This window comes from Nesoenas mayeri (genome assembly GCF_963082525.1).
Source record: "Nesoenas mayeri genome assembly, chromosome: 8".
In the NCBI taxonomy this organism is placed as follows: Eukaryota; Metazoa; Chordata; class Aves; order Columbiformes; family Columbidae; genus Nesoenas; species Nesoenas mayeri.
Genome location: NC_137554.1, coordinates 23,361,475 through 23,375,790, shown reverse-complemented (window position 1 = coordinate 23,375,790; position 14,316 = coordinate 23,361,475). Strand labels below are relative to the sequence as shown.

The following is a 14,316-nucleotide window of genomic DNA, read 5'->3' as shown; positions in this document are numbered from 1 at the left end:
TTGCCTGCCAAGCTCTCACACAAGGCTTGTATATCTGGATAGGATTCACAGGAAGCTTGTATAGGGAGGCCTTTTCCTTCCTTATTTTTGAAAAGCTTTGTTGGATGGAAATTATGCCAGTGAGTCAAAGAAGGGAAGGGGGAACAAACTGCCATCCTGGTGGTTTTGGTGCCAATCCATGCAAAACTGAAAATCACATCTAGATAACATTAATGCAACCTGTTGTAAAATAAACTAACAAAAAACAAGCCTACAGAGCGCAAAAGCTGATTAACAGTTTTTGATTTAAAACATTCAAAAATAAAGTAATACAGGTACCAAACCAAAACAGCATGGGAAGTGCAAATCTTGAGATGTAATCTGCTATAACTAAGTTAAATTTGCCAGTATTTCCAGCAAGTTTGCCGTGGCCATGTATGGTCTGTAATAGGTTTGCTCTGCATTCTATTGCAAGCTCTGGCTGTTTCAGATAAATTTTAAATATTGATATTTTGTTGAATTAAACATGAAGTTACTAATACAGCTTGAGCTGTCACTATAGTATCTCTTATTTCACTTCTTAATGTCATGTTGATCTGATTTTCATGATTCTTTATTAACTTTTAGCTGAAATTAAGCTTTCTCTATGTCTTGTGACCCGTGGGAAAAAGAAGGTTCATTCTCTACCTTATGTCTTTACTTACTGTAGCCAATAACTGCACAAGTACTTGTTAAAAATCACTATCCTTTCCTTAAGCTGGGTCTTCTAACATCCCTAGTGGGCATATTACTATTCTGTGTACTGTTATGCTATACATATTGAACCAAAGAATTTGGGGAACCACAGCAGCAGAAAATATACCTAGAGGCAGACTACAACAGGTGTAGATGCCTCTTCAGCATCTACCACATCGCCTGGCAGGAGTCTCTAAAGTCTCACAGAACACAATTTAATCCTGAGAGCCTTGTAAATCCAGAACTGCTATTTAGGCAAGGGGAAAAACAACAAAAAAACTTTCTCATATAGGGAATGCTTCTACTGCACAGTAAAGGAGACAGAAGTTGTGAGTGGGTCTGATGATACAGTAGTAATGGTGGAAGAGGAGACTCAAAAAGGCATAAAGCAGTAACATTCAAAGGATGAAGAGGAGAGTAATACAGGGGACAACAGAAGACATCAAAGGCATGGGAAAGAATGACAGAAGAGCATGCAGCTCTTGTAAACACTGCTGGTGGAGATGTGCAATTCTCCCCAGCTGGACATCAGAACCAGACATTCAGAGTGTGAAAGCTATTATTAAAATAAAAGGATGCTGGTACAATGAGTCAAGCTTGTGCTTTTTCCACAGAGTAACTATAGCACAGGTAACAACTACAGGTATTCATCTGCTGTGAGAAAAGGCATTTCTAGGGGAAACATAATCCACGCTGATGTGTTTTCATTGCTCCTGTGAGCAAAGCTAGTTGGGTGGTTTGTTTGCTTGTGGGGGTTTTGTTGTTGTTGTTGTTGTTTGTTTTTGGTTTTTAAACCAAATGCCTCTGTATGCAGTGAACATTTTCCTGCTCACAGTGCAGACAACAGGAGTAAGGAATAAAATAATTAATTCCAGGAACGGGAAAAGAGAAGTCTGAAATGAAAGCTCCAGTTCAAATGAGACTGCACGTGATTTGCAAAGTGATGGAAACTGAGGGGGCAGCTAGGTCATGCCTTTCCCCTGCTGTATGAATCACTCTTTGAATGGAAATTTGAGTAGGAAGACATAATGGCTTGGGAACAAAGAGAGCTGCTGGAATATCACAGGTGCAGCTGAACAGAAAAGGATGTTTTGAGATATGCCAAGGAAAGCAAACACCATGAATCTGGAGGAGCTGTCAGGATTTTGTGATTTAGGGAGCTATCCAAATCAACAAGGGTATTTGTCACAGAGTCACACTGGCAGGAGAATAGGTGAGGTCTTGATTCAGTGCTCCACTTAATTCCTTAATGCTAAAACATAATTCATAATTCAGGAAAAGACAGGGGGTGCTAATATCCTACTAAACTTTCTGAGAGGCAAACTTGCACTTCACTGAGGCACCCTTCTATAGTCAGATGTATAATTACATACTTTGCTGAACCGGAACTAATGTGAGGTACAGAAATCCAGATTTGGACATACAAGAAGACACACATTCTGGAGGAACGAAAACAGTCAGACAAAGCCAGAGGATTCCAACAGAAGACAGGGGAAGCTGTCAGAATTGGAAAAAGATAACGTTAAAGAATAAACTCTATAAGCTTAAGAAAACCCTCTAGCACTGAGAAATACTGCGAAACTGAACAAAAGGTATCACCAAATCACAAAATTGTTAACAGATCAAAACACTACTACGAAAGAAACAATTACATGCCAATGACTTTCTAGCATTGTTGTATCAGGAAAGTTAAACTTAATTTTGATGTGTAATATCAACTGAATGCAACTAAAAATCCAAGACAATTTTAACTAGTTGATCAGCATAGAGTACAACTGAATGATTATAAAAGTAGACAGAAAAAAAAAAAATTAAATGCCTCCACATCTTTTTTTTTTTAAAGAAGGAAGAAGGGAAAAAAAGTGTTTACAAGCAAGCCCCTTGAGTAATTTGAACTGTCTAAAGACTAGATAAGTGCTACACATAAGGAGATTTAGAATAGTAAAGATGTACTGGTGATGGATATCTCAATATTAAGACAAGTAGAATGTAAATAATTTTTTTTTTTTGGCTATTTAATTTGAAAAAAAAAACCAAACAAAATCAACTTTCTTCTTCTCTAAGTATAGACTTCTAGACAATGAAAAAGTAATGGAGAAAAGCTAAGATAGAACTGCCAGGCAATCTTTTTTAATCCTGACTTGCTTTGTCTTTCCATACTGCAGTGAGCAATGCTATTGAAAAACTGAGAAGTAAAGAAGTAAGGTAGGAATTACAGTCACTCAAGGGTCACAAATAAGCTTGCACAGGTTTGGTTTGGGTTTTTTTTGTTGTTGTGTTTTGGTTTGGTTTTGGTTTTTTTTGTCGGTTTGGTTTGGTTTTTTTAATGGTGCTGATTTTTATCAGTCCTCTGTAAAACTGTGGCAACAAGAAAAACCTAAAGGACTCAAAGGACTCACAAAGCAATAGCCACCTTCCCAAGCTCAGAGAGAAGGGAATACAGGAACCATTTTCAAGGTAAACAGACAGAAAAATGAGAAACAAAGCTAGAATATCGAGGGGGGGAAAGAAAAAAGGGAAAAAGAAAAAAAGCTTATGGAGGCATGAAATGAGAGCTGTGGAGCTGTTAGGCCCAACTGTTTCAATTTCCCTCTAATAGATTTAAAGAGGGAATTAAATGAGCCCCTATTCCCTAATATCTGCTCTCTCACTCACAAGACTACAGTATCTTTTTTGCTTCTAGTGGAAAGCAGAAAGATGGTGCTAAGCTTTAGAAACTAAATCTTATTATCATTAACTCAAAAGACATACTGCATTTTTTTACAGAGTAATTATAACATAATTTTCTTACCAGAACTAAAAATACTTATATTGTTTTCCACACTGAATTGAAATAAGTTTTCTCTTTCTTCAAGTTCAGAAAAAAACCCAGCTGTGGAACTAAAATAAATGTATTTGAAAATTCTTTTGACATAGTAAATAAAATTTATATACATTTTACTGTAAATGGATTCCTCAGAGAGGGCAACATTTCCAAGTGTGTGTGCGTAGACTTCATTAGCAAGACATTGTTTAGGTAAATGTCTGTACTATGTCTGATGCTTGACATCTAACTGTAATAACTTAATAAATAACAGCAATTAAAACTGGTTTATGATGTGGCAAAACATTATTTCCTTTCAAAGTCACGTTAGTCTCTATTCATATCTAGAGCATTTTATAATCAGTAAGAACAAAATTCTGCTTGTGTACTGGTATAAATGCAGAATAGTTTTTCACAAAATACATCTACAGAGAAAATCTGGCCAAAAGGCTTCTGTGGGAGATCCAGTGGTACCACCATATCCACCTTCTGGGAGTACTGGTGCCAGTAAGATTACAGGGGATGTCACAAGGATCTTGCTCTTCAACGGTTAAAGAGCTTCTACGAAGTATTTCCTTCTGTAGGATTTCACTGACAAAGTGTGTGTTCCTGACTCAAAACCACAAGGGCTTATTTGGTTTGAAATGGAAAAAAAGTCTGCCCATTTTGGAGAAATGAGTCCTCTCTCCATTTGGTTTTGCTGAGACTTGAAGCTGCCTCAGCATTTAGTAACTTAATACTTTTACATCATTTACATTTTATGCTAATGATATGTGGGCTAGTGTTTTGCCATAACTGCTTTCTATTAGCATTGGTCTGAAAGGAACTCTAAAATGATAATTATTGTAAAAAATAGTGACACTGGTACAACTTTAAGCCAATGAATTGGAAAATGGTATCTCCTGATTAGCAAAATTAGTATTAGTGTCTATACAAGTTTATTCAATAGATTAAGAGGAATGTTAGTTCTTAAATTTAAATTAAGCTTATGACAATAAGGACTTCTGCAGAATAAATACATACAGAAATAAAGGACTAGTAATACTCATCATTTAGACACAGAAATGTTAATTTTTTTTACATTGTACTATGAAAATTACAGTAACTAAACCTAAATTTCATCATATCATCACTAACATGTTTTTCTGTTTCAAACCAACTTTTACTTTATTTATTATATCCCAAAACAAGAACATTACTTTTCCTTAGCCCTATGAAGCTAAAAAAGAAAGTTTTTTTTTTTCTTTCTACCTCCACTATGCAGCTTCTCAGAAAACTATCCGGCAAGTAATTCCATGAAGAACTTTGGAAAAATACTTAAATCTAATTATTCAAAAATCTGAATGGCAAAAAGAGGTTTCTAAGTCACTCTTCTTAAACTTCACCAATATATGCATTGTAAACTGAAAACCAATCCTAATACTCACTTTGCCTGAGTTAGGTACATTAAGCCTTGTTCTTACAGTTTGACCCAGACAGCCAACCTGTTCTACCTGTGGCACTTCGTAGCTGTGTATTATCCACTTAGTGTTAGCCCAGGTTGGGAACCTCATAAAAATACACATTAATTTTCAGAAAAAAACAATGTTTTGGATCATAGAGGTGCAGCGCTTAACACACACTTCATTTGTTTATACTTGAGGAAATAGTACTGTATTGTTGGGATAACATTGTGACTTGTATTGGAAATACAATAAAATACCTGAATTATTGTAACAGCTTAGTATTTTGAAAGCACCCACAAATAGCGGACAAAGATGCGAAGCTGTGCCTTCTGCGAGGCACCGCCTTCAAGTCCAGGGCCTGGCACAGGACTCTGCAGGGGTGGTCATGCCCTGCCAAGGCTGAAGTTGCAGAGAGCATAAGACGGGAGCCCAGCGCGCTTGTCTGAGATGCAGAACGTGAGACTGGACAGATCAGCTGTCCCCTCCCTCTCGCAGGCCCCCGCTCTGGCCCCCATGATACGCATGTTCTGTCTGTGCCAGTAGCATTCAGAGGACGGCACTACATTGAGGAATATCTCATATTTAAATACCAGCCAGGGTAGAGATTTCTCAGCACCAAGAAGGCCCCAAGCCTGCTCTCCACAGAAATATGACTAACACAAACAAGATCGCTCAGTGCCAAAGCTTCCCTTTTGACTTCCTTAATTTACTGCAGTTAATCTTTCGGCAACACTAAGCACTAGATTTTGTCTCTCTTGCAGACGTTCTGACTAGTCAGCTTCTCTTCCAGTGTTATAATAAGCCAAGTACACTCTAATCATCGTCATGAGCACTTCTAACACCGCTGTTTCTCAATCTAGCTATACCTAAATATAGTTCAACCTCAACCAGCTAGGCCACACTTAGATTTCTGGCTATCCAAGGCAAAAATTCATCCTCAGCCATGTTTATTAAAGAAAATGCCTTGATTACCCAGATATACTTCTCCATCCCTCATGATGTGTAGATAATGATGTTAGCTTTATTATGTCTCACAGACTAATTATCCTACAGTGAGATATGTTCTCAATAAACAGTTGGCATTACTGCAAGCAATTGTCTTAAATGAAATTAAAGTACACATTGGGAAACATAAAAATATCACGGTGAGTGAAAACGTGTTATTTTTATGTTTGACATTCCATCAATTTCATCAAGAAAATGCCCTGGAGAACATAAGAAGTTACTGGAACTCATTCAGTTGCATTACATGCAGTTCCAGCAGCAGACTAACTGCAGCTGCAAGCTCCAGGCTCACAGTGGAAAAGCCTCAGTGGAGAGCTGGGGACCTCTATGGGTTCCTCACTTCCATGGCCACAGCATCTCACAAATTCTTTTCTCAATACGCAAGGTGTACTTTGGATTGCTTTCATCTTCGAGAAATTAAAATAGAGAAAATTAAATGTATATTTGATGATGACGTAGCAACATAAAATAAGCTAGAAAACATGGGCACGTTTTAATTTAAGAAATAAACGTTCATCTTTGAGAAGTCAGAAAACAATACTTCAAAGGACAAAAAGTTCAAAGCACCTTATAACTTCAAAGCACTGCACCAACATTAATAAACACTTAGGACATGTCTGTGAGGTAGAAAAATTTCCTTTTTTAATGCTTGTGTAAACAGGGCACACAGATTAAGTGATTTGCCCAAGGACACAAGTTGGTAGCAAAACTGAGACTACATGTCAGAAATAACTGGCTCAAGCCTCCTTTCTCAGACCATCTAAAGCTGGAATAAAACAGTGAGCAAACACTCCCTTTATGGACACTTATTCAGCAGAGGCCAAATCAGAGATCTTTTCAGGCAATAGCATCATCTGCCCTTTCTAAGGTCTGCTGTAAACTCCATCATGTTGTTTTCAGCTGATACCTGTCCACAAATTCAGTGCAAAGTATACATAGATCTATCTGAATTAAAGTAATCTTACATATACACAGACTTTTACTTCCACATTTAACAATTATATCAGAGCTTAAGTGGTCTGTGTGAGGATTTCCAGTATTTCTATGTCACAACAATCTACACCCTGCACACTGAATTAAAATACAATCAGCACACTTACAGTGTAAAGTTTCTCCGATGACACCATTGAAGCTGAATCAATCAAAACTTCTTACTAAGTTCTTACAGAGTAAAATGAAAAATTTCCTCAATGCATACAAGCTGATCTGCTATATATCCCTGCTATATATCTATACTGCTGAACACAAAATCCTTAAGTGCGATCTGACAAAGAAGACAGAAGCAAACCCTGTCATTTTCTTTTCAAAATAATCTAGTAAGATCTAATAAGGAACAGTCCTTGGATACATGGAGCTAAAGAAGCCAGGAGAAATGAAAGTGGCCTGTCAAGTACTTAGCAAAAGAAAAAAAAAAAAAAAAATCACCTTATGCCCCTCAAACAACAAATAAATGTAAAAGATAACAAAGAAAGCCAAAGATTTACCTTTTCCTCTGTCCAACTTATTTATTTTCTTAGATCTTTAGTAATATTAAATTTTGTCATTCTTATTTTTAATGAAGAGCTTCCTGGTGATCCCATGTGTTTGTGGTGTCATGCACTTTGTTAAAGAAGAGGTGTGAAACTGTAATATTTTTCCCTTCTCTAAAACATTTATATGTGAAATAGAGTTATTAATTTTAAAAGATATAGATAAAAAGCATGCTTCGAATAGCTAATTTTTAATCTCTTTTCTTCTCAACTATCTGTTTTTAATCTTTATGTTAAGTCATTGTTGGAACAAAGGCTTAATTCTAAAAGTAGTTAAAATACTAATTAAAAAAATTAGGCTTCTAAGACATAATTTCTAAAAATGAATCCATACAAGCTTCCAAAATTTGTGATTGTGAAATGTGATTCTTGTTTTAAGACAGAATTTCCTCATAAGTCACATACTTATAATGAAGAACATTTTTTTGAATGCATAATTATATTTTGAAGGCTGTGATTTGCATCTAGTAACAAGTAATTTGCTGCATATTATTGTCCCAAAATAAAGGCCCACGGTGGCTCTGAAAGAGATGCTGCCTGCATATATTGTTCAAATGTTCCTCCTCAAGGCCAGTTAGGAGTATTGCACCCTTTCATTTGTACTTGCAAAATTTGTGTATTCAGAACACCAGGAAATTACTGCCATGGTAACAGACTCTTAAAGAATATAATAATTTCTGGTTTTAAATTTTTCAGGAGTTCCAAACATTCTTGTGCTGTCTATACTAACAATACTGCTCAGCACTCATGTGACATTTTGCATAGCAGGAACTAAAAACTCTCCTGTGAAGGTAATAAAGTTTTGCTATCTCTGTTTAACAGAGATTATTCACCAAATGATAATAATTCACCAAACTTTAAGAAAGGACTATTAATTTACTCATGAGACAGACAGATCTTCAGCACTTTGTTAAGTCGAATCTGAAGACTAAATAATTTGTGGATCACAGACCAAGTCATTAGCAGATTTGGGAACACAATTCAGACCTCCTGACTCCCTACAATAAGGCATAGTTTTTAATGTTATATGTTAACAATAATTAACTAAATGACAAAGGTTTTGCTATTCTTGGTGTAGTGCCCTTCTTTGCATTTCAGAGGAATTATTGGGCTCTCAAATTGGCTGTCAAATTTGCTGACTTGGTAATTGGCTGGCTTTCAAAATATATATTAAAAGTCTTGCCTTTCCCGGCTATTTCTTCAATGAATCTTTTTTCTAATAGAAAAGCTTTGCAATCTTACTTATAAAACTAAAGTGAATAGAAAAAAAAAAAATCTTATCAGTTACATTGTACATAGTATTAAAGAAAATACACACAAAGGCAGCACGACCCAACAGAAAAGGCACTGAACTAAGAAACAGCAAAATTTCCCATTTGCTTAAATAAGGTCAAGCTTTTGGCTTTTTGGCTCATTTTACTTCTAGCTCTTACAGAACTCTGTAATCTCAATTTCAAAATGTGTAGATTATTATTATTTTACTTCCTTCTCTCCATAAGCAATTTTAACACCAATAAGTTAAATTAATTACAGCTAGATTCAAAAGTCCTACACCCATGTTGAAGACTTATATGTATTCCCAGATTGGATGCTCTATTTAATTATACTTTAAATGTTGCATGCTGAATCACATGCCTTGATCCACCTCATGTAAAAGAATTAAGTTCCAGACAGACTCCAGGTTACAGCAGGAATGACAAGCTAAATAGCCTTTAAGTTAAATATACCTCATAGACTGAAGTTGTAGCTCATATTAGAAAGGCTGGTTCACTTTTTATAACTAGCTGCTTATACAGTTTATTTTTATCTACGTCTCTATGTTTTTATTTCATTACATTCTAGGGCTTTCACCTATGTAGCTGGCAATGTGTACTCTTTCATTTAAGATCATAGAAGGTATGTAATCATGGCAACAGTAACTATGCTGTGAATTTTCTTTTGTCATGTTTAATAGACTGGTTATTTAGGCACCTACAAAAACAGCTTGGCCAGGGACACAGGGGAACTCGATAAACAAGTATCTTCTCTTCAAGTATAAGATCCACAAAATAATTATTTTCTCTCTAATTATACACAAAAAATCTGGAAGAAGTCTTCCAAGTGGAATATCCTTACATATCACAGATTTTTGTTTTGTTACTAAACTTCACTTGTTGCTAAGGAAGAACAGAAAAGATCAAAGGACTTCTAACAAAAACAAAAGAGGTGAGGGAGTTTTGATTTCTTTCTCATTCTTTAAAGATTTATCACTGGACTACAACAGTTGCTGGCTCATAGGTCTATGAAAAGAATGTGTGAAATTATGTGAGCCTGCTTTGCTATTTCATATTTAACTGCAAACATCAAACGACAGCTTGATTCACTTTTTGATTATCAACATGATCATGCATTCAACTAGGCTGTTTGCAAATCCATATGCAATTGAAGTCCTAAGAACTAAAAAAGAAGAGCTAGTAGAAGGCATAAATGACCCAGACTATCTTCTGAACTGGCTGATAGACAATGGTATTTTTACCCCAGAAAAAAAGATGGTCATTAGTTTCTACAGGACACGAACAGAGAAGAACTCTCGAGTTTTAGACATACTAATTTCTCAAGGTGAGCGAGCCTGCAGGCTCTTTTTTTATCCGTGTTTAAAGCAAGTGGAGCCACAACTCTATAGCAAGATGAGAAAATACGTCAGTGAAGTAAATGAAAGCATCAGAGATGCTAGAAGACAATTGGTAGGATATTTACTCGAAAAAGATAAGGTTTGGTCTGAAAATAGCAGTGAACAGCACCAGGGAAAAAAAGACAGTCCTAGAAGAAAAAAGCAAGAATGGACTATTAAGAAAAAAAGAAAAGAAACTCAACTTTCGAGAGCAGCAAAACCTAGAAAGGATCATTCTGAGGTTGGCATCTTTAATGCGGTTGCTAAAGGGTATCTTTCTGAGTTGCAGAAAACACTGAAAGATAATGATATTAATGTGCTAAACTCTTTGAGTGAAACACTTCTGCATGTTGCAGCCGCTAATGGCCATCTCAAGGTAATGCAATATTTGATCAGCAAAGGTGCAAAGATAGATGTAAAGGACAGGACAGGAAGAACAGCACTCCACAGGGCTGCGGAGAATGGCCACGGTGACGCAGTGAAAGCACTTCTCCAATGTGGTGCTTATATGTACAGTTTGGATAGGGAAGGCAAGACACCACTTCATTTGGCTGCACAGAATAACCACAGTCACGTGTTGAAGATGATCCTGAAAGAAGAGGCAAGAAGCTACAGGAACCAGCACAACTTTTTGCACATGGCAGCTCTTAAAGATGAGAGTAGTCTGGCAAAAATGCTTTTACAGGCTGGTGCCTGCACGGATGGAAAGGATGACAAACGACAGACTGCTCTCAGTTATGCTGTTTCTCAGGGGTCTGAAAATACTGTGAAAGTGCTCCTAGAAGCTGGAGCCTGTGTTGATTCCAACATGGCTGAAAGAGCCTTCAACAGCAGCCACCCATCCATCTTCAAAATATTACTAGAATATTCTAAAGGTTTGTCATCTGACATGATGGAGTCAGCTCTTTTTAGAGCTGTACAGAAAAATCTGCATGGTATTGTAGCAGCTTTAATTGACAGAGGTACAGATATAAACCCCTACAATGAAATGCAGTACACTCCTTTACTCCTGGCGTGTGAAACAGGCAAAGTTGAATCAGCAGAAGTTCTAATCAAAAAGGGAGCAGACTTCAAAATAAGGACTCCTGCTTCAGACACAGCTTTGCATTTGGCAGTTCAAGCTGGGGCAGCTTCCATCACAAATCTGCTTCTGCGCAAAGGGATGCAAGTTAACCTCAGGAACCAAGCCGATGAAACCCCTCTCCATGTTGCTGCACTGCATAATAAAGGGGCATTAGTTGGCCTTTTACTTAATGCTGGGGCCAAAATTAATGCTGTAACTAAAGAGTTTGCTACTCCTCTGCATATTGCAAGTCAAAGAGGTAACAGTGATGTTGCCCAAGAGCTGTTGCACCACAAAGCCAACGTTAATGTCAAGGATAGGCAGTCAAAATCGCCTTTACATTTTGCTGCTGAAAAGGGAGATGAAACAATGGTAGAGATGCTTCTGAATGCTAATGCTGACCCCAATGCACAAGACAGGGAGAAAAAGACTCCCCTGCACATGGCAGCTGTGAGAGGACATCTCAGCATCGTGAAAGTTCTGTTAGCTAAAAAAGCAAGATTTGGAGTTAAGGACATGGATGGATATACTCCAATGCACTATGCAGCCATCAAAGGACACACAGAGATCGTAAAAATTCTTCTGACATCAGGGACAAATAAAAATATTGATGATAGAAACATCTGGAGAAAGACCACCCTGCATATTGCAGCAGAATATGGACACAGCAACCTGATAAATCTACTACTGAGCCATGGGGCAGCCATTAATGCCTTAGACAACAGCAAGGATACCCCACTGCATTGTGCGTGCAAGGCTGGTCATTTTAATGCTGTGAATTCCCTTGTAAACTGGTCACAAGGAGAAAAAGCAAATTTATTAGCTGCTAACAGTCTCAAAAAGACCCCATTGCAAGTGGCAGAATTAAATAAGACGGAAAATCAGGCTCAAATTGTAACACTTTTGAAAAAGAAAATGTTAATAACAAAATGAAGATGTAAAGTAAAAACTTCTAAATTTAAATGCAGAATTCTCTTCTAATGTAATCTGGATAGTGTTTTTGCCCAGTATGATTAAGAATTATGTTAAGGCAGTTAGCGTAAGTTAAGAACTAAGTTAGCAATCATAGGTGGCCATGGCAAAAAGGATCTTAAAGACACTGTTAAACTTGCAAGTACTGATTAGTTTGCTTCAATAATGAATCTCATACCTATTTCAAAGGCCTCAGTCTTAAACACATGAAGCCTCAGTCTTAAACTCTAGTATAAATCAAAATTTTTTAAAAAACTGATTGAAAATAACTTTTCATGTGTCTGTGAATATTAGCCTGTATGGATAGCTCAGTTAAGCATTGTTTGGTAAAATCACATTTTTAAAAAGCCATCTATTATGAGTAAAGAGACATCTGTATCCCCAGGGATATAGAACATAGAGATGCTAGAGTAGATAACACTAGTTTTGTTTAGCTTAGGCAGACTTAAGCGCAGAGTGCTGCCAAAATAAAGCAATCTGCTCTCCCTTTCAGTACAGTCATGCATGTCTGCTCCAGGTTGCATGTGTGAGCTGATTCAACCTACTCCACAGCTATAACTGAACACAGGGAAAAGGAGGGTAGCAAACAGCTGAACAGCACCAGCTCTCCTGAGGCTAACGTAACATTAGCTTGCTTTATGCTGATCACAATATTGCTCTCTGAGCTAACTAGAGATCAGAAGGCATCTCCCTGCAAATTTACTAGTGCGGGGTTTGCTCTACCCTAGATTTGCTACACCCACTCCCCATGCTAATAAATCTTATCAGGAGGCTCAGTATAAACCAACTGGAGGAGGAGTGTGTGCCCAAAACTTTGCTAACACAATGTTGTTTTCAGGCCACTATTATGTGCTACATTGACATTCAGTATCGGGCTAGACCCTCTTTAGACATTTATATATTATACCTTATGACATGGCATTGACAGATCCCAAGACTAAATAGATCATTTTTCTTCCTATCCTTCATCACACTATTTCTCTAGATTTTGCATTTTTAAGTAGAGGTAACAAAACCAATCATATTTGCTGTTTGTTAATTTCACTTTCAAATCAGCTCTAGCACAAAGATGAAATGTTCAGCTTAAAAAGGTTGTAATGAGTTTATTTGTTCAAAATATGCATTATTGTAATATCTGAAAACAGAAACTCTTTCTCAAGTCAACAGGAGGATCTCTGTGGTCATTTTCTGTGTAATGATAATCAACCTCTATGGTTCTTCACACTTTCATTCACTATATGATTAGAAGCTAAATTACCACGAAAAGACAAATGCATTTTGCAAAATGAAACAACAGATTTAAGAAAGTTTGGGAAAAAAACATGACTTTTATGGGTGTGTTACAACCTGCACAACACCCTGCTGCTGTCATCTTCTTGATGAACAGCAAGACACGATGGTGAGCTCAGCGGTGCAGAGGCTGGCACACCAGAAATCTGCAGCACGATGCACTGAAAGCATCCCCTCTTGGGTCAGCTTGATACTGTAAGATCGGCAAATTAATGAAGTCTTAAAACCATGTTTTGGGGTTTCAAAAGGAGCATTTCTTTATTCGGTACTGGGGACAGACTGGAGGTGTCCCTCCATAGATCAGCCGCTGACCTATACATGGCTTATATTGACAGAAACACTACAGTTGACTGAAAACTGACAAAAACATTATAACTCTTGACAACCATTAAGATATTCCATGCGTATTCTAACACAAGCTATCTTTTAAGCAATGCTAAGCAACATTTGCCTGTTTCTCAGTTACCATTCACGTTTCTCACTTACTTTTCAATTACCTATTTTAAAATAATGTCATAAATCTATATCAGTTTTAAGAATAAGGTAGCACTACCAAGTACAAAGATTCTATGGCTACAAGGTTTGCTTATACAAAGATTCTATGGTTACAAGGTTAGTTGATCTGTAAAGGTTGCTACCTTAATATTCTCCTAAACTGTGAGTCCTATAATTCCTTAAAATACAGTCCAATAGTTAGAAATACAGGTATCAAGCCTACTGCAATGCAAGGGGCCGGGTGCGCCCCGGGCAGTCCGCAAACCGCCGCTGCCCCAGCGCGCTCCAGCAGCCGCAAGCGAGGAGAAGCGGATCTCCCGGCAGGTTTCTCGCCGCCCTGAGGCACCACA

The 14,316-nt window shown here is 37.3% G+C and overlaps 2 protein-coding genes across 2 annotated transcripts in view; one reads left to right on the top strand and one right to left on the bottom strand.

The window, feature by feature from the left end:
- FGGY (FGGY carbohydrate kinase domain containing) overlaps positions 1-14,316 on the bottom strand; it is a gene marked incomplete at its 3' end in the record, with an annotated part of 308,876 nt that overhangs the window by 294,056 nt on the left and 504 nt on the right. The window lies entirely within an intron of this gene.
- Positions 9,881-12,142, top strand: LOC308042958 (CARD- and ANK-domain containing inflammasome adapter protein-like; the record flags this gene model as incomplete). Its single annotated transcript, XM_080348747.1, has 1 exon — positions 9,881-12,142. One exon carries the CDS (start codon positions 9,881-9,883, stop codon positions 12,140-12,142), a length of 2,262 nt encoding a protein of 753 aa, XP_080204873.1.